This window comes from Synchiropus splendidus, chromosome 7, assembly GCF_027744825.2.
Source record: "Synchiropus splendidus isolate RoL2022-P1 chromosome 7, RoL_Sspl_1.0, whole genome shotgun sequence".
In the NCBI taxonomy this organism is placed as follows: Eukaryota; Metazoa; Chordata; class Actinopteri; order Syngnathiformes; family Callionymidae; genus Synchiropus; species Synchiropus splendidus.
In genome coordinates, this window is record NC_071340.1 from 15,223,964 (window position 1) to 15,249,950 (window position 25,987).

A 25,987-nucleotide genomic window follows, 5' to 3' on the forward strand; every position below is an offset into this window, starting at 1 on the left:
AGCAGTGTGACCAATTGACGGGGAACTGTGAACGATTAGATCCCCTCATTTTTGCCATCGCTCGCTTCAGTTCTGTAGGGAAATACCCGCTGAAGGAAATGAGATCACATTTTTGTGGAGGAGGCATTGGAGTCGACGGATAAATACAAGTATTTCATGATTCTTGGCTTCGCAAAGCAGGTATATTTATAGGTCATATTTTAACATTAAGAGCTGACAATTTAAATTAGGTTATGTTTTCGATGACAACTTGAGGATGGATTCAAATCTTTATATAACCCATAACATTGGGATTTGATGGTCACCTGATTATTTTTTAACATGCCGAGTTATGATATTATTTATGTACTCTGTTTACTCCCTTTGTCATGCTTTGAAACGCGTGGATACATACAAACATACAAGCTCACACGTGCAAGAATTTAGAGTCACCAGTTAACCATGCTGGGACACAGATTCTCCCGGGGAACCCATGCAAGCACTAGCAAAACAGCATTCAGGACGTAGTAAACGGTTCGGTTTATGCTAGGTCATTTAAGTGGAGAGAACATTTGTATTCCGTTGAAATTTTCAAAGTCGGTTTAGTATTTCTGAGTGTGTTAGGAAGGAAATGATATGAATCTTTTACGATACCAAGTTTTCTCAAGCATGTGCGATGACTCAGAAATATCCAGGTTTACAGCCTGAGATGCATTTTAAGTGTTTCAATTCGGCTTTGTCACGGCTCTGGGTCATCAATGTCAACTGTATTTTACCTTAAATAACAAGAATGTTACTGAACAGAAATGCAAAGAAATTGAGGTCATTTTTGTTGTGACTAAGTTCCACGTTGTGCATATAATGTGTGAGATATTTCAAGACGTTATGGACAGCAGGTCCTAACACTGACCTTATTCCAGGATATGATCATGCTGGAGAATGTTCTGGAAGAATGGGGCAGCAGCTTTTCTTTTTCTGACAAAAGAAAATAACTATTGCGCACAACATCACCACCACAACAACACCGTCCCATTATGTTGCAGCACAACAAACGTCAACTCGCCCAATGTTCCAGCGAACCCTGAAAGTTTTATTGTTAGTACTGCTAAAATATATTAGCTTATTGATCATTAATATTTTTCTCTCCTTGTCTCGCTGTTGCGGATCGCTCCACTCGTGGTAGATGAACGCATCACTAAATGAGAACGGTGTTATACGGACATCTAGTGGTGAGAAGCCGTCAGCTCACAGCACACGCTGCATCGTCAGGACCCATTCAATGGCTTTGTACGACGTCAAGCGACTATCATCGCTGTTTTCAGGTTCTTTTTGTCTCTCTTCTTGTTCTTGCGTCCTGACTGGAAAATTCCACAATACGCAAGCATGTTATAAAGAGGTCGTTTTAATGACGCATCACTGTAAATCTGTGGTGGTAAAAGTGGGAGTAACAGGTGGAAAATAAGGTTCCAGTCTGGAGAAAATCTGTGAAGGATAGTACCACCACCTTGTGGACAGCATGTGCCACAGGTCTCTCCAGCACAATGATCCAGGATGGGAGGAAGTTCTCTGATGTCCACTGACAAACTGTGATGACACTGTAACTGAAGTCTTCCTCCCTCTGTAATGGACCTGTCAATGTCACACGTCACCCTGACAAGTGTCTTCACTGGCCCTGTGGCTACAGGAAACACAGCTTCAGTTTCACACGCAGCGGGACCGGTCCTTCTCCTCTTTCAGCCGCGATCAGCCCTCCATTTAGCTGTATGATGAATTAGGGGTATTTTGTGGTGAAGTCTTCTCAGGCTCCTTCTTCTGTTACAGCAACAGAAGGGGGCGATTGCTGTGAGCTCTCTCACAGATGACTGTGTCATCAGCTCATCAAACTGGACACCCAAATATCCCCAGGCTGGCAGACTATTCACGACACTTCTGCTCTTCTGTGTCTAGTTTTGATGTTCATTTTCAGGTTCATGTTTCTTTGTCAGCCACTGGATGGTAGGAACTAGAGCTGGGTATTGATTCAGATTTTCCCACATCGATGCGATTGGATTCACAGTGGACTGATTCAGTTGGGGATTCAATACGTTTATGATTTGGCTAACATATATTATAGTCAATTCATACTAGTTTTGCTTAAATATGGAAGTGATTCAAAGAAATGACAATGTTAATGTCTGACTTAGCGCATTATTCAAAATTATTGTCTACATTCTGGTCCAAAATGCAGGCTAAAATAATAATAATAAGTATTGATTATATTTTTATATTTCACATATTATTAATCCATTCAGATCAATGAATCACTTTAAACATGTAACTGCCCTTGTAATAACTTTCAACAAAATCGCAGTTTTCAATATTTTTATTTTGTTTTTGTCTACATGGCTCAGCATTAGTCAACTGTTTTTTTGTCCTACTCAATTCTACTAGTCTTTCCACTGTGAAAGAAATCAAAGGGCAGACTGTTAAATTATCTTTGGATAAGTTGTCTGTCAGGACTGTTTGAAAGTTATCATCTTGTAATGCAAAAATACTGAAACTGCTTGAACGGTCAGAAGTGTGTTTCATTTATTATTTCTTATCATGCAGGCGGTGAGTCCTGGTGTCTGTGGTCATGACCTTTCTTTCTTTCTTAGTTTTCAAATTACTGTATTTTCATATGATTCATATAATAAACTTTATTCAAAAAGTGAAAATTATGAATATTTTATAACCAGACTCCCTGAGTAAGACTTTATGCTGGTTCAAAAAGTTTTTTGTTGTTGTTGTTTTAACGTCTGTTTTTGGCGCTCACCTGCCACTTGAGTTCCGGACCTTTCCTCCCAAAGTCTACCGAGGTCAATTGATGACACTCTGTGTGTCACTGTCACTCAGAGTGTTCTCCAGAATGTCCTTCATTTCTTGCCCCAAGCTGAGAGGCCCCAACGCCCTCAACCCTGTAGCAGCAATACACCAACATCCAAAAGTGCAAGTTTCTGGTGTTTTCAACCAGTGCCATCTAGTGGCCAATACACGTATAGCACCCTCTCATGAGCACCGCGTCACAGTATGATCTTTCGCCTTCACTTTTTCTCCTCTTTTCTCTGAGGCTGCTTGAAGTACTGGCTTCAGAGCTTCGTCTCTAACCTCATAACTGGTGCCCTAAATGAGACGAAGCCGCCTACTCTGACTCACTCGAGGTGTTGCCATTGTGCCGCCGCAGTAATCCCAAACAAAGGATCGATTAACAGTCTCATCGGGGGCTTTAAAGGCCTGAAGTGGCCCCCTCCTGCGTGTGTTGTGTCCTGCGGGGGGGGCGGGAGCGTCCTGTCTGTCCCTGTTCCTGGGCGCGAGTCTCGGCCTCGGTCATGCGTGCTGGCTGGCGCCGCGGCTTCTCCACTTCCACAACATCAGGTGTCCAGTTTCTGTTTGTTGTGGCCTCGGAACACTAATAATGTGTCGGGAAAACAATGTTGTTGGTAGAAGGTGGTTAACATCACATGCGATCACTCAACCCTCGGGGAGCAGATTCCTGGCGCGGAGGAGCCTCCGGATCCAAGAGCGCCGAAGAAGAAGAAACTTTATTCATCACTCGTTAAAACGAAGCTGAAGCTACTCGGAGGCTTACCTTCAATAGGCTCTTGTAAATGAAAGTTCAAACATTTACTTTATTTTATTTATTTTTTTTTATTTAAGAGACCACAGACATGCTGTTAAACCAACACTGATGTTTTGTTTTTTTTTATTTAAAATTATTTTATTTTAATATTTAATTATATAAGACAAACCGGTTATTTTAGTTTTGACTCTTAATACATAATTGAAAGTATTAAATAATTGTAAAGCATAAAATAGAAATGTTATAATATATCACTGACAATGATGACATAAGGGAAAACAGAGTTAAAGTTTAAAGTCAATAATAAATACAAAAATAAATAAATTAAATTAAATAACACAAGTGAGCCCATTCATTTGACTGAAAAGAATATTTGCAAAAGATTTGACTTTGACAGAAATGCAGAGGACAATTGAAGAATAAAATGTCTGGACACATTTTGAAGTGGGATTGACACTCATTTGAAGAAAAACAATTACAAAATTTGGCTATATATTTAAAATATCAATTCAGATCTAATAAATGGGGTAGAAATACTTAAATTGTACTCGAAAGTATTATTTTAAAAAGTATAATAATAATGGCTGTTACATATTTCACCTGTTATATACATATCGAGATCATAAAAGACAAGTCAAGAAAGTGAGCACCTGCGACAACAGCTGGACGGATCATTGCTGCTCAGACTGAGGCTCCTGTGGAGAGACACCCCCAAACCATGGCAGAGATTAAATCTCTCCTGAGCTGGTCTGGGTCTCCATCAAGTCTCTGGCAAGTTAATGCTCACTTTATCTCCAAAAGAGCTGCAGCCACTCACTCCGAGAAGCTCTTCACCCCCACTTTAGTTGGAGAAAGCTTTCAGTCATGAGCTCTGGCGGTGGCTGTCTGATCACTAATGCAGAAGCGACCTCACTTCCCTCTGTCATCTTAACAACACCGGAACATTTGGGTTGTTTTTGACACTTGATTCCTGAGAATTATTTCCTCCAGTTTGAATTGTTTATTTTCACCCCATCTTCTTCAGCCTTATAAAACAGGTGTAAATCCGAGACAAGAAGAATATAAATGTATCTTAGCAATATATGCACTAAAATTCCAATATTCACCAACTCATGTGTTTGTACATGTCAAACAGCGCGCAAGTGTCCATCACTCACCTCATCCGTTAATTGGCCCATTAGAGGTTCTGAAGTGGGCTGGTCTGAGCTGTAAGGTGAGATGATGCAGTGCAGATCGGGGTGTGGGCCAGGATGACAGATATCTACCACTCCGGCTCTTTATCTGGACACTCGCATCTCCTCTGTGGATGAGTGAAAACGTCCGGCAGCATCACGAAGCAGCGCGCCACAGCCATCCAGGATGCATCCCAGCGCCACCGCCGCCACGACGCCCTTCTCTGTCAAGGACATCCTCAATCTGGAGCATCAGCCTGGAGCCTTGGATCGGGACTTGTCCAGGAGTGATCAGGTGGTGCCGTTGCTGTGTCAGAGCGCCAGCGGGGAGGTCGGAACCGGCGGGTTTTATGAGGAGCAGCGCGTCTACGGAGCAGGAGAGAAGATGGAAAGCCATGTGAGAAGAGAGGAGACGCGAGAACATGGTGAGGAGAGCAAAACAAGAACAAAAATAAAACGGAAAAATACATTTACTGTATGAGTCTAGGCAAAAAAAAAAGTTGCATATTAGCGATAGAAAAGAACTATCACGACTTGGAATTATATCAAGTGACATTATTTTTGTGCGCTTCCTCAAAGCGTTAGAAACAGCGGGGAATTTAAAGGCTCTTATGGCCTGTATAGACCTAGAAACGCGTTATTCATTCATATAAATGAATTAACCACGACGCCAGAGTGACTTGGGTAGAAATGATTTACCGTTGAATCCAATTTAATTTAATCATTTAAAAATAGCAGCAAACTATTTAAGAACATTTTGCTCTATTTAATAAATGAATAAATTGATTAATGGCGCCGGATTTATTTTTATGTGACATTTAGTTAAGACCTGGCAAAACCATGTTGCTATCTTTTACAAATGGACTTTTTATTCGAATTTATCATGGTTTTATTTTCAAAAATTGACGACCTGCCAGTGGCTCCGGCGGAAGTTTCACTTCACCTCACAACGATATAAATAAATAAAATATTGATTTGTGAGCGATATATTTGAATGATAAAGTACCATCAGGCTCAATTAAATCCGTTAATATTTTGATCTCTATAAGTTATGTTTCAGTGTCAGTGCAACCACATTTATTTCTTGATTCTTTTCTTGCAGACCTGGACAGCTCCAGCGACAGCGGCGCCTCCCCGCACTGCAGCCGCAGGCCGCGCAGGAAGCCCCGGGTTCTCTTCTCGCAGTCCCAGGTGTCCGAGCTGGAGCGACGGTTCCGACAGCAGCGTTACCTGTCCGGCCCGGAGAGAGAGCACCTGGCTCTGGTCATCAAGCTCACATCCACACAGGTGAAGATCTGGTTCCAGAACCGGAGGTACAAGTGCAAGCGCCAGAGACAGGACAAGAGTCTGGAGCAGGCGGGCTACTTCCCACCCGCGGCCCGGAGAGTATCGGTGCCGGTGCTGGTCCGTGATGGGAGACTTTGCGGATCCGGGTCTCACCACCTCGCTCCCTATAACGTGACTGTGGGACAGTACCAGCCTGGGTTTGGGTTCGGGGGCGCCAGCGCGTACAGCAGCGGCTACAACCTGGACAGCGACGGTCACTTCTTCTCGGAGGGGGTCAGAGGATGGTGATGGACGTGAGAGCCGGCAAACAATAACTCATTTTCTGAAGGACTAGCGAGTTGGAACCTCTACGTTCTGAAGCGAGGTCCAAAAGGACAATTTAGGGAGTGATGTGTGGTTGATTTACAGGCAAATAAACATTATTTTATGCAAAACAGTTCAGGCTGTTCTTATTCCTGGCGTTATTATTAGTAATATTATTACCATTAGAAGAAGGTGTAGACGCATTTTTTAATATTATTGTTGTGTTGGTATTTTTATTTGTGCCCTCTTAAAAGACCCGAACTAATAAAATACTCGTGTCATGAGTGGAAAGCCGCGAAGTGGATTGTGGACCGGCAAAACTCGGTTATAGCACGCAATATAGGACACTAAAACAAAATAACAAAACCCGTAAGAAAACACGTATTGTTATTATTATTATTATTATTATTATTATTCATGCACATGTGTATCTGAAGAATATAGAAGTTGTTTATAGCGTGCAACTATTTTGCGTGCAGCTCATCCCTAAAACGCACGCAACACGTGACACCAAATACAGCGGCAAGACGAAAACAATGAATTTAATAATAAAAACTTGAGCGCCAGATTAGCATGAAAAGTTGTATTACAGTATCATTGAGGTCATTTAAAAATAAATGAAATTGTGATTTTATACAGGCGAGTAACATCCAATTCTAGCCAGCCATATTTACAAATATGTTCTTTACATGTGACATACACATTGAACTAGTAAACCAAAGTAGAATTGAAATTTCCATTTAAATATTGTCTATTTACCTTGTATTTTAGTGCATGAAAAACTATCCGTATAAAGGTGAAATGTTGAAAGAATGAAATGATGGTATGGAGTCGGTTTAGTGCCCACAGCCATGGAGTCGTACTAAAGTTTTTCAGCAAATGTCTGAGGTGAAATGTGAGCTGACGGAGGCGCCCTATCAATCTGAGCTCATCATTGTCTCATTCACAAATCCACTGATAAGACTGAGAGCTCGTCCTGTCCCCGAGCTTTGCTTAGTAAACAAGCCAGCAGACTCCCTGACTCTCCCACCTCTTCAACTTTCCACTGACTGGAGAAACTTGAATGGAGCAGGTACTGATCAAGAGCCATTGGCTTGGCGGGTTATTAAATATGACCAGGGTGAGTGGTGTCATGCGACAACACATGGGAGCCAGTTGTACTGAAGTGACTCGTGTTGATGGCCCCAGGAAGTGAAGACCCTCGGGGGGAAAGAGCCGAGGCTCTTCCAAGATAAGGATGAAGATGTAGACAGAGAGGAGACAAGGGACACTTTAACACATCAGATAAGTGAGTGCGTGTGAGTGTGTGAGTGTCAAATCCCTCAGTGAGGACGCCTGGGTGCCATGTCGTCATTGCAGTTTCATGAGGGTCAGTTTCAATCAAACCTCCACATGATGTCACTGGCATCATCTATATATATATGTATGATGCAATCTGGGGGATGTGATGGTTGTTGAACTCGAAAAGCAGTGAGCAATAATGAGATGATTTCACCCCACCTTCAAACAGACAGTGTAACTCTGGCAACTCTGCCACGCCCTCTAGTGGCCAACAATCCTATTACATCTATTTCACCCCGCAAAATTCACGTTTGTTTATCCAGAAATGCATTTTTTTAGTTTGTCGTATTTATTTTGCCTCTGCAATTTCATACTATGGCAGCATATATAGTCGAAATAGTTATTTTTCCTGAAAAATTTTAGTTTTTTCTTTCTTACACTAAAACATTTAATTATACAAAAAATCTATTTAAGAAATTCAAAGTGTTTATTTTTAAAAACAAGAGCCTGTATCACAAAAATGATCTGAAAACCCTGATTTCATCATTCGAAATTGAATGAAAATCACATGATTTTAAACCGCAAAGACGCCTTTCGTGTTGACTGAATTCGATTGGCAGCTGTTTGGAAAGATGGTCACCGAAAACACATCCATCATCACCTTTCTACACACAGTTCTCTCCCATCCATATTTTAAAGTTTAATTTCAGATGTCCTCCTCTTTGAAACACCACTAGAGACCATTTGTGACAGAGGAAGTTCATCATTCACACTCGCATCACCGTAATAACATTGTTATTATGATTCCTTCACCGTCAGTGACTCGACAATAGTCTTTTCTGGCTCCCACATAATTTTAAATTTGCTACAAACATAAATTTGAGACACGTTGTTTGAACATTACAGTAACACTTTAGATTAGGGAATACAACATAACATATATAATCATATTAGCCAGTCTTTTTAAGGCTGATGATATTCCACACTGGAATGGACAAAACTCACTTTAATTCACTCTGAACAACACTATAATTACTGAGCAGTAACAGAAAATAAGAAAGTCATTAACTGGACAACAACAACAACAACTATAATAATAATAATATTTAGTCATTAATAGCTAAGTTCTGAACTTCTCCCACACATGATGAAGTTTATTTAATCCACCACAGAGCATTAAAATAAATAAAATTTAATAAAAAATGACAAGCTTAATACAGGTGTGCTTTTTCTCTATAGATATGGCTTCCCATATTTCTTCTCATAAGTCTCAGTATCAGGTAGTAAACTAAGGTCATGGACACACTTTAGTATCAGCAGAGCTTGAGACCTCATTCGCTCCTTCAGGGAGAGATTTATTCCCAGTAGTGTTTGAAAAAAAAAAAACTTCATGTAAACAGCAAATTGCGAAGGTGTAAAGTGACTTTCAGTCTTGGACAAACCCCTCACACACAGAAACAATAGCAGCACTGGAGACCTTGTGCAACAGTCCAGGTGCAGTAACTGAAAAAGAGATGCAGATAAAAGTCTGAGACAAACACTGTAACAACACAGACTCGCGGCTCGTCCCAGACAAAGAATTAGCAGGGAAACAGCACAAGATTGATGGCAGAATAACTGGCTGTGACTCAAACAAAACATTGTCAACACATTTTACCTGCTGTGGAAGACAAATAGCGCCCCAGAGGAGAAAGGTCAGCGGCTCGACTGTGTCACCTCAAGCACGCCGCTCAGCATTTCTGAAATTCTGCTTTGAATAAACAAGAGGGCTGAAAGAAGCGATCGAGATTACAACGTGGAACGGAAGAGAATGACGGCCACTCTCACTGCAATCTGTTGTTGTTGCACTCTAGTGTTTCCTGAAGAGTAGGACACAGTCGGACAAACTTTGAAGCAGTCGTCTCTAATACTTCACCAATCACCGTCATCTATCACAGTTTACCCTCTCAACAAGAGCTGTGTCACCCAAAATACTCAAGTCGCCAAGTCTAGACGGAAGCATAACTGAAGTTCAACATTCCTTCAAGATTTGCGTCGAAACTTATCACATGATCTTAATACAGTGTTGTCCAGACATCTGAGACGCAGAAGAGCCAACACTTGTTTACGATGAGCCTTTTCCTTTGTGTTAAAGTTCACGAGCATATTCTTTCTCAGTCAACAGCCCACTTCCGCGATGGCAACGTCACTTCCTTACAAGACACATCACATCATCTGCAATGACTGTGAGGCTGAATCTGGTCAATAGATGCTTTTCATTTAGAAAGTGGTAACACTAGCAACCACCCATATCCTCATCTGCTAGCTAGTGTCAACATTCGTATTTGTAGCAACCACAGCTCGTGGCACGTTCTTGATAGTTTTAAAGTGTAGAGAAGCTCTTGGAACAAGTCACTTTAAAAGTAGAGCAGTGACCACCATAAATACTGTGCAGTTCAAGCGACACAGGGGCATCTGGGGGCAATAGGGGGCATTAGCCCTAGGGGCAAAAAATCTGAACTCTGGTGACAACTTGCGGCTCATAAACCCATGATTTTAGACGTGTGCAGAGAGGGGAAATTGATGGAATTCATGGTTCAACAAAGTTCCAAGCGCTTGTGAAGAATCTAATGGACCCAGGAGCCTGGGACGGGTCTGCTCCCGCCACAACTCTGGCTCGGACTGAATTAAACCCCACTACCACAGACTGACCCATGTAACTTGTGAAAGTACCTTTAGGCTATATCTTCATTTTCAAGTCTTGGTTTAAAAAAAACGCTGTTTCTGCCTTCCACACCAGGATCTGCTGAATTCATTGAGGTACATGTGCATGGACTGCAGAGTGAGACTTGTGAACTAGTAGCACGCAGGAGCATAACACATGGGTCATCTAGTGCTCTACTGTTGCTGTGAATCGATCGAATGATGTGCCAGATTTGACACGCCTATGTGTCCTATGTGTCCTCAACAATACTGTCACCCACTGAATTCATGGTCATTCATGGTCATATGTTTGAGATGACAGGTATGAAATGACACAGAGGAAACAAAAACCATGGGTGAGCAGCTGGGTGGAGGTCTGCCCTGTCTGTGTGCTCGCTCCTTTATTCTTTGAGATAGGACCAGGAGCCCATGCATCTCCAAGAGAGCACTATTGGAACCTCTGCGTCCCTGTGGCAGCAACAGTCAACAAGCCTTTAAGAAGGACTCCAAGTGTCACTTTGAGTGGCGGTACTTCAGGACAATGCTGGCCTCTGAAGTTGAGTAGGAATTGTTGATGGCAAAAACTAGTTTGGACTAGTTTGATGGTGACAAACATACAGAATTCATTGATGACCATCAGCAGGACTGTGGTCACCCTGCCTAGACTCCTGCCTTTGGAGATGGTGCCTAAAGCAAAGTTTTGTTGGACATGCACAACCCGCACAACAATAACAACAACTATATCTTGATCATTGTTCACTGCAAACAAATCCTCTTAACTACATGTTTCAATCCAACCAAGGAACAAAATGTTGTGTTCCAGGCAGACATTGGTCACTGAAACAATGAGAGTCGGAGTCTGCCTGTTATTGCCGCGACGCTTTGAGAGTCAATAGAGGGCAGGGGCCACGGAGAGGAGCATGTTTATCACCCTGAAATTCACGCTTCACCAATGTGGCACCAAAGTCCCAGCGGAGCAGAGACACTGCTAGTCAAGGGGCGGGAAGGTCAGGCCCGAAACAAGGCGACAAATAAATAAACAGCCTCCCAACAATGACAGTGTCCTCTCAGGAGCCGGGCTCAATGTGTCAAAGCCATTAGTGCTGCAGAGGGTGTGACCACCCACTCTGAGACCCCCGACCGTCCCAGGAGCTTAGTTCAGATGAGATGTGGAAGTCCATGAAACTACATTGTTGTCGGCCAAAAATACAAGAACGATTACAGTTATTGAAATGATTATTGAATGATTGAAAAGAGAGGCATTTATCAAAACAAGTGTTTCACTAAAGCAGATGAACATGAGTGAGGGTGACTTCCTTGTGCTATGTCCCTCCTCTTGTGCCGTGCTGCCGTCAGGCTCCGCCCCCACACTTGTATATATTGAGAGTGTGGAGCAGAGGGTTCAGACTGGTGCCACTACTGTTGCGGCGTGTGGATTACTGATGGGAAATGTCTGACAGAGTCAAACCTCTGACCTCTTTCTTCATTGAGGATATTCTATCCATCAAGGATGGAGGGAGAGCCAAATGCAGCTGCTCACCTGGGACGGACAGATGGGAGGAGGAGTCAGAGAAGCTGTCCGAGTCTGGCACTGAAGAGCCAACAGGTGAGACTGTGCTTTTCAGGGACTCTGTTATTAGACTATTTGACTTGTAAGTCGGCTACAGTGACCTACTGACCTCCTCTGATTGACAGAGTCCCCGCACCCGTCCACCACCGAGTCCAACTCTATCACCTCACCGGAGAAACAGAAGCGCTCCAGAGCCGCGTTCACGCACCTGCAAGTGCTCGAACTGGAGAAGAAATTTAACCACCAGAAGTACCTGTCTGCCCCAGAGAGGGCTCACCTGGCCAGAACTCTGAGGCTGACCGAAACCCAGGTGAAAATCTGGTTCCAGAACCGCAGGTACAAAACCAAGAGGAGGCAGCAAGCGTCGGAGTTGAGCAAGGACATGTACAAGGCAGAGAGTCTGGACCACAGAGACAATCTGATCCGCTCATCGTTGCTCAGCTCTTTCTGTAAAGTCTATCAGCACCGACCATACATGTGGGACTATAGCGCCCCCTGGGGAACGACGCTTTGGTGACTGCCATCTCTTCTTAGTGACTTTGAAGCGAAATATCACAATTTATTTCACCTTTTTTTTTTATCAAAATGAGTGTGACTGTATCAAAATTCATCCCATATAAGGTATACTTCTTTATTAAATTAATATGAAAATATTTGTGCAAAAGGGGTTGTATATTTTTGCAATTGCTTGGAAAGTAGAGAAGTAAAGAAGAGGGGAACAGAGGTTTCCACGGCGACTCTTGAAGGTTGATTTAAAACAAGATAAGAGATACTAAGCTTTTTACACTGTGACTGTATGACATATTTGTCAATGTCGGTTTGGACTATCATGCATTTTAGACTTAGACTTAGAGACTTAGACTTGACTTTATTGATCCCTTTGGGATGACTCCCTCCAGGAAATTTACGTTTCCAGTAACAATAGAGGCAAGAAAGGGCATGCAGTTAGGAAGAGCATCACACAGAGAATAAAAAAGAAATACAAATGAAATAAAAATAATAATACTAATAACCTGGAAGTAAAAATACAATTGAAAATAAAATAAGATTAAATATATATATATATATATATATAATAAAAAAATATAAAAATAAAAAGGTTAAAAATTAAACTAGATTAAAAAGGGTTATTGCACCGCAGGGATGGTTATTGCACACAGAAACAGAAGATCAGGATGAGGATCAGGAAGGACAAACTCATGAGGCCTCAGATTGAAGACACTACCAGAATGGAGAAAAATCAATGTGTACATGACCAACCTAAGTGAAAAGGCAGTGGCTGGAACGTGGATTTATAATTGGATCAAAGGGTGAACTACTCCACACATAGTGGAAAATGTCATTCTTGTCTTAAAGAATAATTCATTTACATTACAGTTACTAAGATGTTTGAAGAGACATGTACTATCATAGGGACTAAAGAAAGAATAGACATGACTTGGAAAAAATAAGTTTTTTCTTCACTCAAATATATGAAATATATAATTATTGTCTGCAATATGCTTCATTCACAGCGGTTCAACGATGCTATCGTGTATATTTTGTCTTTAAATTTCAACAGCTTCTTTATATAAATAAAAAATGCCTGTTTAATCTGTTTAATTTCTTTTTTTTCTGCAGCTTTAATTTATTTTGAGTGACTCAGATGGTTGAATCAAATGTCTCACAGGTGAAATATTTGTTTGATAGTTTTATGCGGTTTTTCCCCCAAGATAGACAATGAGAGCAGTGGAAGAATAAAAGGTTTGGAACTAGGTCAGAATGACAAAAATGCCGATGACCTCATGATAACGCTTGATAGTGAAGGATTGTGAAGAATGAACAAATGAAAGAGCAGATTTAATGTGGCAGAACCACAGTTAGTGGAAGAGAGATGCTGGCGATAGACTGACCTGTCTCATGCGCTATTAACCTGGTTTCAAGTATCTACAGTATCAGGTCATCGCCTCTGGATTACTGCTCAACCACGTCCGCCCAAGTCTGGCACTCCGGTTTCCTCATATGATGCCGGTCCATTGACAAGAGGAACATTTTACCGATGTTTAGAATTATTTTTATTTTATTTTATTTTATAAATAGATAGTAAATAAAGCATTCTAAGTTTCGCCAAGTAGATCAGTGAAGTCATGTGGAGCACATTTTCATCGGCCTAAGAACCAGTCGAGCTCACAAGGAGCGATATGCTCATGACTTGATTTCAGCCTTGTAAATTCCTTTTCTTCCTACTTCTGATAACCAGAAGGTTTCACTTCATGGCAAAGAGTCACAGGCTCCGCAAGTCAAGCAGGCTGTCGAGCGACGTTTATGTACGAAAAAGACAGCGGGTCTGCAGTTTACATTTCAGCCTGTTGTCCTTCAACGACGTGGTCTGAGTGCGAATCACGATAAGTCTATCGGAGAGTAATCGAGTTCAAGGCTCTTTAAAAGAATCAGGTCTCATTCTGCAGCCCTCATCCCAATTATCCCATGATCTCACTCCATCCCGCCGTTCCGTGGAGCTACACTCGCGCAGATGCTTTAACTGATCTCGCTGATTTACCTACGTGATGCTTTCACGGCAACAATAAAGAGACTGTTCTTCCTCTTCTTATCCACCTCAGGACTTTGATACAGGTTTGTGTCCAGCCACTCGCGCCCTGACTGGCTGAGACTGAGGCAGGAATCATCATCTTCTCACAGTGTATCACCCGCCTGCCTCCCGTAATCCATCATGCTTCTACTTTGACCCACTCACTACACATCACTACATCCTCAGAAGACATCATGGTCCATGGAGACTTCTCCCATCATGTATCAGAAGATGACCAACCAATATGTTGTAGTCCAGTTCTAACCTTCTTCATCAGGGAATAACAATGGCACAACCTGAAGACTATAAACAGCCGGAGCATGTCCATAATATGAAGAAGAGATTATGAACATGCTCTGGCTGTAGAGTGCTGACAGGCTTAGAAAGCATTCACAAGAAGGTAGAGTCTTCATATTGTGCCGGATGAATCTGCACAATACAGCATAAGCACTGAGGTGGCTCAGCTGATAGAGAGGTCATGGTCAGGACAGCCCTTGCCTTGAAGGAGCAGGAGCTCAGTCTGGTCAAAGTTAAAAAGTTATGACCAAAATACGCGCTTTGTTAAGCTGCATTCACTTGTTAGAGTTTGGAGAGGATGAGTTTGGCGTTAGCAAAGCTTTTGAAAGGAGACCATACTGGTTAATGTCTGCTCCGAGACAGATGGTGTACAGTAGTGTTTTCGGCTTCTTTAGAAGAGAAGCATCAACACCACATCCTCAGGTTCTTGACTCCGCTGAAGAAAATAAAAGACGCCACCTGCTATAAGAACCAAATATGACAAAGAGAAGTGCAATGTGAAATTCAGGAAACTTCAATTCTATTTTTGTAAAATCTAAGTAAAACGTTGAATAATAAAATAAAATAAAAGCAGAGCAGTCTCCCTCTGAAATAATGGTGCCACAAAATAAAAATACATTCAGACGGTCTCAACAACAACACTTGTGTACAGTGAAAACAGAACATGACCCACAGCAGACCCATGCAGAACCCCGCTGTTAAGTTAGTCTAGGGGTTTGAGGTTGGCATTAAAGGAGTCAAGGTCCAACCAACCAAGGGTGAAGATTTTGAAGGACGACTGCTGAGGATAGAAAGCCTGCTTTGGCAGCAGGAAGTTCTTCAGAAGGGAAATAGAAGGTTCCTGCTCCAGTTATTTTGTTGAAGGGGAACGTATTGAGGGAGAGCGTATGAAACGGCGAGACCATGTGGTGTCTTGAGGGTGGGATGGGAAGGTAGCCTCCCTTGGTCAATACAATCCCACAGAGCAGGTGACGCTTGTATTTCTCTGCTGCAGCTGCCGTGTATATAAACTACAAACAGTCATGCGGCCGTGCGTCAGTGTGGCAGTAAACAGGTAATTGGACATGAAGAGGACAGATAGCATCTGGTTTGACGGCACTGAGAGTCTGGCAGTATCTGCCTGCGTCTTTCAGCAGCCGGGCCGCGACCGAACACTCGCATCAGATAAAGGAGCTCGTAGGTGGGTGATGAAGGTTAGACGGACTGTTCTCATTCTACTCGCTATTGTGATACCTGCACTTCCTCAAAGAGACACGGTACATTGAGTCACAAAAACACTTAGAGACATCATCATCGGCCAATGATCTTCAGACCTGAATTGGAGATTTCACGTCTCCAGTGGAGGCGTGACCCACAAATGAGAGCATGAGGTGGAGTTTACGCTGATGGTTACACAATGATCTCCAAGGTGGCCAGCTTTGCTTTGACAGGCGAGTGGATCTGCGCCGTAGATGAGGAGGAAAATCCAATCAGGACCACAAAGAAAGCCTCTGTCAGTGCCGCAATGTGCCGTGACTCTCTACGATAAGACGGTTTTCCAAAAAAACAACCCGGATCTTTTCACGCCGGGACACTCGTGAACTTCCTCAGATAATGTAACTGGATCCCTCATGTTACCACCGAGTCAGTGGGGCAACAAGTGTGTGTGTGTGTGTTTTAATCTTTGGGAGCGAAACATAAAGTTGAAAGATTTCGATGACAAGGACGGAGGACGGCTGGGTAATTGTGAGCTCCAGATAAACAACCTGCTTATGAAACCAAAGACATCAGGGAGTGAAGAGTGTGTACGTGTTCGACAACATGTTGTGCTCCACGTTTTGTTTGGGATATCTTAAATATGCGTATAAAACAATATAGATTATCTATAGCTGTTTCACTTACTTTAAATACTTTTTTATGGCTCCAATGTATCAATTTATGTTGGGATGCATTCTCTACTTCCATATATTAATTTCTGTGGTGGACGGCTGCCATCTCGAAACAAGCTTTGTTTTTTTTTTTTTATAAACTTCTCTAGCAAACTGGCTTTTCTTCCTGAGTTTGTAAGTGTATTTGCAAGTCTGTAAATGTGTTTTCAGAGTTAATATATTTGTTTTAACATTGTCGCCCGATGATGATCCTCTACAATTGGTCAGGATCACATCCATAATTTGGTCCCCTTCCTTTCCGTAGGATTCTTAATAAAAAAAAAAAAAAAAAAACACTGCTTATACTGGAAACGCATTTACAATCTCAGGAAAAAAAAAGTTTGCTAAAGAAGTTCGTAAATTTGTTTCAAAAGTTTGGAAATGTGTTTGGCACTTCTCAGCCACCGTAGTAATCCCCTCACCTCTCCCTTAACATCATTCATATCACACCATCATTCCATAATTTTCAAGCACTTTTCATGCCCCAAATACTGCTCAAGTGAGGTCCAACAATAAATATTAAAACATTATTAAAATATAGTAAATGTGTAATCTAGATTTGTTTTCAAGGAGGAAGACAATATACACATTTGTTTAGGGCAAATAAGAGAATTATCATAGTGAATGTTGGCATGGCATCACATGATTTACTGGATATGCTGAGTTTGCAAAATAAAAAACTGTAGATGAAGGACATTTGCGATGACAGACGTGTTGTACCGCCCGTGAGTAAGAGTTCTGCAACTGCTCTACTTCAGCTTGTACGGTGAGAAACATCCGTCCATCTTAGAGGCAGGTGCGTTGCTGCCCTCTAGCGGCGAACTAACAACATGAACAGTGGCTTAAGAGGAACTTCAAGTGTAGGAGAAATGAGGACAAAAACAGCCACTTATGTCAACTATTTCTACAGTTTAGACTCACGTGGTACCACTAAAAGCCACCTTTAAGGCAAAGGTCAAACCTTACCCGGCTTCCTCTTTCATTCTGTCATTGGTGCGACTCAAGACGGTGAGTCAAAGGTTTCTCATTTACCATTTTATTTAAGCTCCAGTGTTACAAACTGTAGCAGCAACATCAGACAATGACTCCGGACTTGCAGTCTATAATCAAAGCATCACTCTCAGCAGAATAAAAAAATAAGATCCCAGCTCCCATTCCGATCATTTGTGCGCTTGCAGCAGAAAGTATTTACAACACATCACCTACTCACGACCACGGAAACGATATCGTTCCCACTCTTTCATTAGTAGTTTTAAAATAAAACAGGAATAAATGCTTGTGTACAGGGTTTCAGTCGCCCACCAAGGTTTGGGAGTCCGACTTGCATATGCTTCCATGGCTTTTGTTGGAAGTAGGAATTAGAAAAAGACATCTTCAAACAAAACTGAAGCGAAAACACTAGTAAAACAGTAGTACTTCCGCTTGCTCAAGTATTTAGGTAGTCAATAAAAATCAATGTAAAAGTACCACTTTTAAAATCAGTTCTGAACACAGGCTCAAATTAAAAAGAAATGCATAGAACAATAATCATCTTTGGTTTATTAAAAAGTGACCTTCTGTTTTGAAGACCAAACATGCTTAAAGGTGAGGGGACTCGACATTCTAACTCTCAATATACTTTCTTTAAAATCTCAACCTGCTGTGTCTGAATGTAACAGGTCGCAGTGCAAAAAACCAAAAGCACCATGTAACACACCCACCCTCCAGAAATGGCTCCCCACGTCGCCGTGAGTTTGAATAAAAACCAGCTGCCCTCGATAACTTGTCACCAATGTTGTGCGCTATTCAACAGCCATGTAGTGTCGCCGGACCTTCACAGTCAACTCAGCTTCATATTCGAGAGGTGTTCGGAGTGAAAGGTAAAGCTGCTTTGAACATGAACACCCAGCTGAAAAAAGGTCAATGAAAATGTGCGTCTCTGCCAATAAAAAAAAAAAAAAAAAAAATTAGGCCGAAGTGTGTGAGGCACTTGGAGTGTGCAGCTTTTCATCGGAATGATCCCGTCTGTGCAAATACACACAAGCTGGCTAGTGTGTTTCCGCTGCGTCCCTAAAAACAGCATTCCTCGGGAAGCTACACAAATAAATAAAAAAAATCCAATTTTGAGAATTATAAACATCATTCACCGACAGAGAGGAGTGGAATGTTGATGGAGGAGGAAGCAAGTTCTAAACTGACCAGAACATACGTCAGTCTAGCTCAGGAGTGCTGTCACGCGCGGACTTCCCTTTGACATTGCAGAAAACATGGCTTCTTCACTGCCAACTTCCAGGCCCTGCTTCTTCCTCCTTCTGCTGCTTGGTCAGGAAGTACTTGAAGAACTCGTACACGGACCACGCTATAGCTGTGGAGGGCATCTGATAAATGACTCGCGCCTGGACGCCCTTAAAAAAGGCCGTCAAGCCGCCCAGCCTGTAGACCGTCCGGAAGGCGTTGGCCATTCCTGATAAATGCCCGCTGATGTTGAGGGAGTGCAGCGCCACGTTCTCCTGCGTGTTAAGCAGAGTTTTACAGACGTCCAGAGGAGTGGTGATGGCGGCCGACACCGCCCCAGCCAGCGCGCCCGACACGATGTGGCTGCCGGGGTGGTAGTGTCTGTGCGGGTTCAGGCGCTCCTGCATCATCTCGTAGGTGATGAAGTGAACGGCCTGGAAGGGAATGTTCATGGTCAGCTGGGTGCTGTAGCTGCGGTAGAAGGCCCCCACGCCCTCCGTGCGCGTCACAGTCCGAACACAGTCCCACAGACCCTGGTAGGGAGAGTTGTACATCTGCATCCTCTGCTTCACCACTGAAAGAGATGCAGGCATCAAGACACGTCACAGACACCACCATCCAGTATAGTATTTTAGTGGAACACTCGGCTGATACTAAGCACAGATGCAACATAACGTGAATTTTGAAAAGGAAATAATTCCGATTTTTTTTTTAAACACAATATATAGAAATGGGATTTCCACACAAATAAATATATATACATTAAAAATACATTTTACTGTGAAAGTAAAATATTATTATCGAAGGAAAGTGTTTCACGTCAATACCAAACCACAATAATAAAATCACAATGGGCCCATGAAGCGTCGTGAAGCAACGTCCTCATTTTCAGAGCCCACTGGATGGCACTCTCCGCTCTGAAATCTTTGGAATGGACGGCCATTTCAATGAAACCTTATCCTTTTTAAACCAAGAGGGCCACCTACTGAGCTCTGACAATGAGGACACCTTTTCCACATCAGCCCATCACCAACCGCAATGTACAAAAAATGAATAAAGAGGAGGAAAAATAGGAGAATATTAACCTTTTTTTAAAAAAAAATGGAAAATTAAAATATCAATAGTTGGGTGTTAATCATGTAAAATAAATATCATGAGAGGTCCGTATGAGGTCTTCTCTAGAGGAATGAATATTTTTTTATTTTTAACATTATGTCACCACTATTTTCAGCGAATGCAGGAAAATAAGAAGTAATGTGACAGAAGAAGAGAAGTCAGTTTTTTTCTCTCTGTTTTCCTGCTGCATTGAGAGGTTGAACTTAAACTTTCATTTTCACCACCAAAATCCCATAAAAAAATCAAATAAAAATTGAAAGATTTGAGCAAAAAAACAAAATAAAAATGTCACAGATGTTGGATGGAAGTGGATATTTTTGTCCTTTAGATAGGCAGCAGGTGTTTGAGGTTTAAAAATATTAAAATACATAAAACAGGCATCACCACTGACAAACATTGAATCACAACATGCACTTCCATTTTCAATTCTCAATTCTGAGAATAGAATGTCTCCTTTCTTTACCTTCTGCAGGATTCATGACGGCATCATGGAGAACTGTGGCCACACTTCCTGCCAGACCTGTTGACACAAAGCACGGCTGAATCTCTAATTACAGTGGAAGTCATCTGCGCCACAGCCTCGTGGCTGAGGACGATGTTTAGGCGCTCAAAAAGAATTTGTCGCTCAAATCCCTGGTAGTTTGTCTAGATTGCAGCGGCACTGGGTTTGGGATTAACTCAAGGCCTGTAGCTCTGGTATAAACAGCCAGTCATTTTCAGAGCTACTCATACAGTTCATACACCATCAACTGGGTCTGTCCAAGACAAACTTGGCCATGTGGGAGTCACATGCTGTGCAGGTCATGTGAGCGTACCATTCGCAACATGGCTGTTGCCTCCACCCTGCATGACATCACTCAGGGAACGCTTCACTCGTTCATAGCAGGCGAAGTAAAGCGCGTGGGCTGGACCTGCTCCCATCATGGTGATGTTGAGGCCCCTCAGGGGCCGGAAGAAGCCCTCGGTTTGGACGATTCTTTTCAGCGCTTCGTACACCCCTCTGTATTGGGCGTTGGGGTCCGGCTGCAGGCTCTGCATCCGGGTCTGGAGGGAGACAAGACACAATGAAATTTGACTTGAGAATCGATGGTGAGTGACTTGGAGTGGGCACCTGGTGTGAGGAGACTGGGATTGGAGACATATTGTTCACAGGGTTTCTGACACATTGTTCTGACAACAAGTGCTCTTGGCAACTGCAAGGGTGTTTGAGTGATGTGTGTCTCTCCCACGACTGGTGTGTGTGTGTGTGTGTGTGTGTGTGTGTGTGTGTGTGTGTGTGTGTGTGTGTGTGTGTGTGTGTGTGTGTGTGGTGTCACAGAAGGGCCTTGTTTTCCTTTCCCCATGCCAAGTTATCGGAACGTCACAAAGCATGTTTTTATTTGCGAAGAGATGGAGCTGAAGCTGGCGCAGGAGATAGGCCCTCTCCATCCTCCTCACACAGTTTACATGCGTTTCCTTCCTTTGCAGTGACAATAAAGTATCAATTACACTTCCGGTGGACTCAGATTTGGGAATGTCCCTCACATCAAATTTGGTGGAATAGTTTGTGTTCGACTTTTGCCACGATGAGAAAAGAGCCTTGTTTTCTCAGGTCCAGGTTTTCTTAAGACAAACATTGCAGACAAACATCACAATTTAAATGTAACAGAGAGACATTTAGTTTGCTCTGAACCGAGGCTATATTTTGTCACACCATTCGCAGTTTGATGGTCCCGGAGCAGTAGCATTAAAATCAGGCCAAGAATGAATCTCATGCCAACCAGAAGATACCACCATCGCTTGCTTTCCAAGAAGCGTCCTTTCTTGACACTGTCATTCCGAGCCTTGCTCAACAGCACCTCAGCCTTTCACCAGGGGTTGGGTATTTCCACTAACCTCACAACATGATACATATCACGATAACGTGGACATGATACGATACGTATTGCGATACAAGTGTACCCCGATACACAGCCTGCCGATACGTCTCCCAATATTTCCTATTATTTAGATACAAAAAAATGTGTACCCAAAAGATAGTGGTGTTGTGATGGATGTACAGGGAAGACCAAACGTGCCCAGCAAGGAGCAGCGTTCAGAGACGCCCGGGGAAACTTCATGAATGAATGTGCGATTCTGTCGCCTCCGTATCGACACACATACAGTATAGTCAAGAGACCCGCAACAATATATTTCCATATTGATATTTTGAAGACACCACCAAACATGTTGAAGGATATAAATGACAAACTAACTCGACAAAGAACACCTTTTCATTAACAAGGTAACTAGTGTAAAATAAAAATACATGAAAGGCTTAAATATTTAAAGTTAAAAAGAGAGAAAAATAATTATTTATCCAATTTTGTAACTCTATAAAAGCAGCTCAATAATGGTTTCACACATATTATCAAAAATGAGGAGTTGCTCCATCACCGATGGAAAGGAAATCATGTTTTAAAATATTACTTTTTTAAGTGCTTCGTATAAAGAGTAATTGTATTCCCATTTAAAGACAAAGTTTTTTTACATTGAGTCAGACAGTCGATGATCCAGCCAAAACTTATCAACGTGATCAGCTGGCAGCTACTCCCTTCACTGTATGAGGTAGATTTCAAGTGTGCAAAACAACGATAAGTCTCCTCCCATGAGGTCGCTCCCGATCTCGAGGAGTGACCCCTTTATCATGAACATGAGAGAACAAGGCAGTTGACATATTCTGAGAGGAAATACGGACAAAGCCTGCAGTTGACGTCACAATAGTGTTCAATAGTTCTAAGAAAACCTGATGGTGTGTGTTGTTGGCATGCCCAGAGGAAATGGCAACAGCAGCTTGAGTAAACATGTAAATTTGGCAATACGGCTGTGTCACAGCACAGCGACGATGATGAAGCAAATATGGGGAATTTTTCCTTCAGTTGGAGGTTTTCACTGCCTCTCTGGGATTATTTTTTGTTTCACACTGCCAGCTAACTGACCACAACAGCACCGCATTGTTAGTAAACAATCGCTAAAAGGTTGGAGAGGGGATTGTCAGGGCAAAGTTCACAATCACACACCTTCTCACACAGAGGCAAGCCTAAAGTAGCAGTGGGTGGTCTCAAAGTGTCGGGAAACAATTGTGTAAGTCTTTTTTATGACTGCATGGACAGAGGTAAGCGATTTATTCATCGAGAATGTGTTGTAACCTACTGATACGTCTTGTGCTTGAACTGTTCAAACAAAATCTGGACAGGCGACTTGTCTATTCACGAGCAAGTGACAGAGTTTGTAAAACAAATAACACAAGATGAGACATCCAACTTCAACACTCTGACCTTACATGAACTGTAGCTTGAGTGCAGTGTCTGGGTAAAACAGTCGCTCAGTTTCTTTACTCAGGATGTATGTGCCAGTATGAAAAGCGACCATAGTGAAATCCTTTCAGCATCTTACCTAGCTTAATGTGCCATTGAATACTTTCTTATATGGATGAAAATTAATAAATACTTCTCGGAATTCTTGCCTTGAATGATTTACAGTTGCTAACTAAATGGGACAGGTTCTTTAGTTGTCATGTCAAGGTTGTCTTGGCACAATCCGCAGTACGAGGAGAAATGGCTGAGGCTACGTGACCATCGCAACCCAAAACAATGACTATATGGGGACGATGTTACAAAGGACACAAACCTTTCACACCACATTTTGAGAAATTAATAAGGAAATCTAAAGTTTAAAAAACAAGACTGAACAATTTACATACCTTTTTAAAATGGTATTCATTTATATTCTATCGTAAGAAGATTACAGTCAGACGTCAACCCCTACACATTGTGTGTAGACAAGTCGACTCAAAATAATCGCCACAGTCATAGAGAGAAAACACATTGCAAAAATGAATTAAAAACAATGAAGTTCTTGTTTTTATTTTCAGCATAACTTCATATATTTGAAGACGAGTGATTTTGATGTCTAGTATGACTCGAGGTCTGGTATTATTATTATCTGTCCACACAAGACAACTTAAAACAAAAGTGCAGCAATAACTGAGTGTGTGTTGCGTATGGATGGGATGTAACCACGTCATAGGTGTGGCGTCTTTTCTTATGTCACATAAAAAACGGTACGTTTCCTTTTTGATTGTATGCGGTATATGAGTGAAATTCCAAACATATGAGCAACTCGACCTTGAGCCAAAAGTTCACAGATGCGATGCTAGAAGTTCTCCAGCAAACCAACACGGAGCACGAGCAGCAGCCTGAAAATCATAGTTCATAACTTGGCTCAATAAAGTTACACTGGGCGCTCATGGAGGCACGTTAGCAAAGTTACATTTGACTGTGGAAAAATATTGAATCAACGCGTCCTGTTCGTTGTGCTTAATTGAGTTCGGTGTCACTGGTTGCGGTGGAGCCGGTGAGCGACTGTGTTTGTGCCTTCACGGTGCAGTGGAGCAGTTTAACGAGCTAATACTGAAGCTAACAGGCAGCTTGAAGGCAGAGCTAACGAGTTAGCAGGCAGCAGCCAGCAGTCAACGTGGTTGGCAGGGAACTATGGCCGGTGAATGAGTGAGCTGAGGCGGCTGTAAAAGCCCAGCCCCCGCTCAGGTGCCTCACCTTGACCGAGTCCACCGGGTACATCACCGTGTGCTCCAGCACTCCAGCCACGGCGCCTGCTGTCATGTGGGTTGCCACGGACACATGAGGTGGCAAACTCTCGTAGTCCCCATCACCGCCGAGCGCATCCGGTGCTTTGCCTTGAATCTCCGACATGTCCGGCGGTGCCACCACACGGTTCGAGCTCAACTCCATGCGTGGTGGCCTCCGCCAGTTGAGTGATGAGGCTCAGAGAGAAGTCAGCGGCGTGGACGACCACAACATCGTCACCGTGTTGGAGCTCCAGCGCCCATCCGACGTCGTTAAGAGGGCGTGGCTTCAAGATGGTGACAACCAATCACATTCATAGTATCTTGGGGGAGGGCGGAACCGCTGTTTGAGTCGGCCAATGAAAAGTTCCGATGATAGAGCAGTCTGACACTTGTACCTCTTGCTGTCAGTTGACACACACACAGTTCAACACACGCGTCAAAACAATGTTCTGTAATATACAGCAACAAAATTATAAAATATAACCACACCCTTGCCAGTCCACTACGGAGCCCTGGAAGTGACATGCATGTGTTTATTTTTTTTAGATGTGACATGCATGACTTTATTTTTTGTATTTATAAGTATTTTAAGTCTAAAACTAAATAAGCAAAAATATTTGTGCGTGTTTGTATGTACTCGCTTTCCTTCCATGCCTTTCTCATTGAAATGGCTGTAAGGTTGTATCACTAAAAGATGGTGCGAGCAGTGACCCTAAATGAGGTCAACAGATCAACATTAAAAAAAACAAAAAACAAGCACCACGGTTCTAAAAGGCGAAAATGTAATAACCACATATGTGGATGGGGAACCTAAGAGGTTAAATGATGCCACTAGTAGCACAACGTTGTTTTATCATCATTTTATCATTGCATGGGAGTTGAACCCATTTAGAGTCACAAAACACACTCAGACCTCTTTTTTTCTTGGTTAAAAGACATATAAAAAGTAACATTAATGGCAGTAGACTTTGAATGGATAAGCTGAAATGCAAACGTTAAAAAGAAGAGATAAAATTTTGATAATTATGGGAAGTAATACCAGGAACAAAATCAACAAGTAAATTTAAGTTTCTTGCCTTGAAACATGGAAAAGGGAAAGGTTCATTTTCTGACAAGATATTATTGGTCAGCTGTAATGCTGGCTGCAGAGATAAGATGTTTTTTGTCTTTTTATCGCCCCAAAAAATGGTTTGAGGGAGGGTCAGCATGATGACTTTTTGACACAGATTAGCACCTATTTCTTTTTACTAATGCAAAAAAAGCTTCTTATGCAGAGTTTTAAACATTAAGTTAAATCAACTTCTACGATAATTTGTCATCAATAACCTTAATAACACAATGGCCATTAAAATCCATCGTCTCACCAGTTGGTTTTTCTATGCCATGTCTCCACAATCCAAATATAT

The 25,987-nt window shown here is 42.2% G+C and overlaps 3 protein-coding genes across 3 annotated transcripts; 2 read left to right on the top strand and 1 right to left on the bottom strand.

Moving 5' to 3' along the window:
- Positions 1–4,936: 4,936 nt before the first annotated feature.
- On the top strand, positions 4,937–6,324 carry nkx2.7 (NK2 transcription factor related 7). Its single transcript, XM_053870603.1, has 2 exons — positions 4,937–5,174; positions 5,852–6,324. The coding sequence occupies exons 1-2, from the start codon at positions 4,937–4,939 to the stop codon at positions 6,322–6,324; spliced, it is 711 nt and encodes a 236-aa protein (XP_053726578.1).
- A 5,394-nt stretch (positions 6,325–11,718) lies between these two features.
- nkx3-1 (NK3 homeobox 1) lies at positions 11,719–13,724 on the top strand. The gene is made up of 2 exons (XM_053871291.1): positions 11,719–11,908; positions 11,998–13,724. Exons 1-2 carry the CDS (start codon positions 11,752–11,754, stop codon positions 12,387–12,389), a joined length of 549 nt encoding a protein of 182 aa, XP_053727266.1. The 5' UTR covers positions 11,719–11,751; the 3' UTR covers positions 12,390–13,724.
- A 3,916-nt stretch (positions 13,725–17,640) lies between these two features.
- slc25a37 (solute carrier family 25 member 37) lies at positions 17,641–24,824 on the bottom strand. The gene is made up of 4 exons (XM_053871888.1): positions 24,550–24,824; positions 20,791–21,019; positions 20,439–20,495; positions 17,641–19,433 (listed from the first exon to the last, which is right to left on the bottom strand). Exons 1-4 carry the CDS (start codon positions 24,742–24,744, stop codon positions 18,901–18,903), a joined length of 1,014 nt encoding a protein of 337 aa, XP_053727863.1. The 5' UTR covers positions 24,745–24,824; the 3' UTR covers positions 17,641–18,900.
- Positions 24,825–25,987: the final 1,163 nt, after the last annotated feature.

Coding starts and splice junctions, on each gene's coding strand:
- nkx2.7 (XM_053870603.1), top strand. CDS start 4,937: ATGCATCCCAGCGCCACCGCCGCCACGACGCCCTTCTCTGTCAAGGAC. Junction 5,175..5,851: donor AGAGGAGACGCGAGAACATG/GTGAGGAGAGCA, acceptor CTTTTCTTGCAG/ACCTGGACAGCTCCAGCGAC.
- nkx3-1 (XM_053871291.1), top strand. CDS start 11,752: ATGTCTGACAGAGTCAAACCTCTGACCTCTTTCTTCATTGAGGATATT. Junction 11,909..11,997: donor TGGCACTGAAGAGCCAACAG/GTGAGACTGTGC, acceptor TCTGATTGACAG/AGTCCCCGCACCCGTCCACC.
- slc25a37 (XM_053871888.1), bottom strand. CDS start 24,744: ATGGAGTTGAGCTCGAACCGTGTGGTGGCACCGCCGGACATGTCGGAG. Junction 20,496..20,790: donor CAACAGCCATGTTGCGAATG/GTACGCTCACAT, acceptor TTGTGTCAACAG/GTCTGGCAGGAAGTGTGGCC. Junction 19,434..20,438: donor CGTCATGAATCCTGCAGAAG/GTAAAGAAAGGA, acceptor CATCTCTTTCAG/TGGTGAAGCAGAGGATGCAG.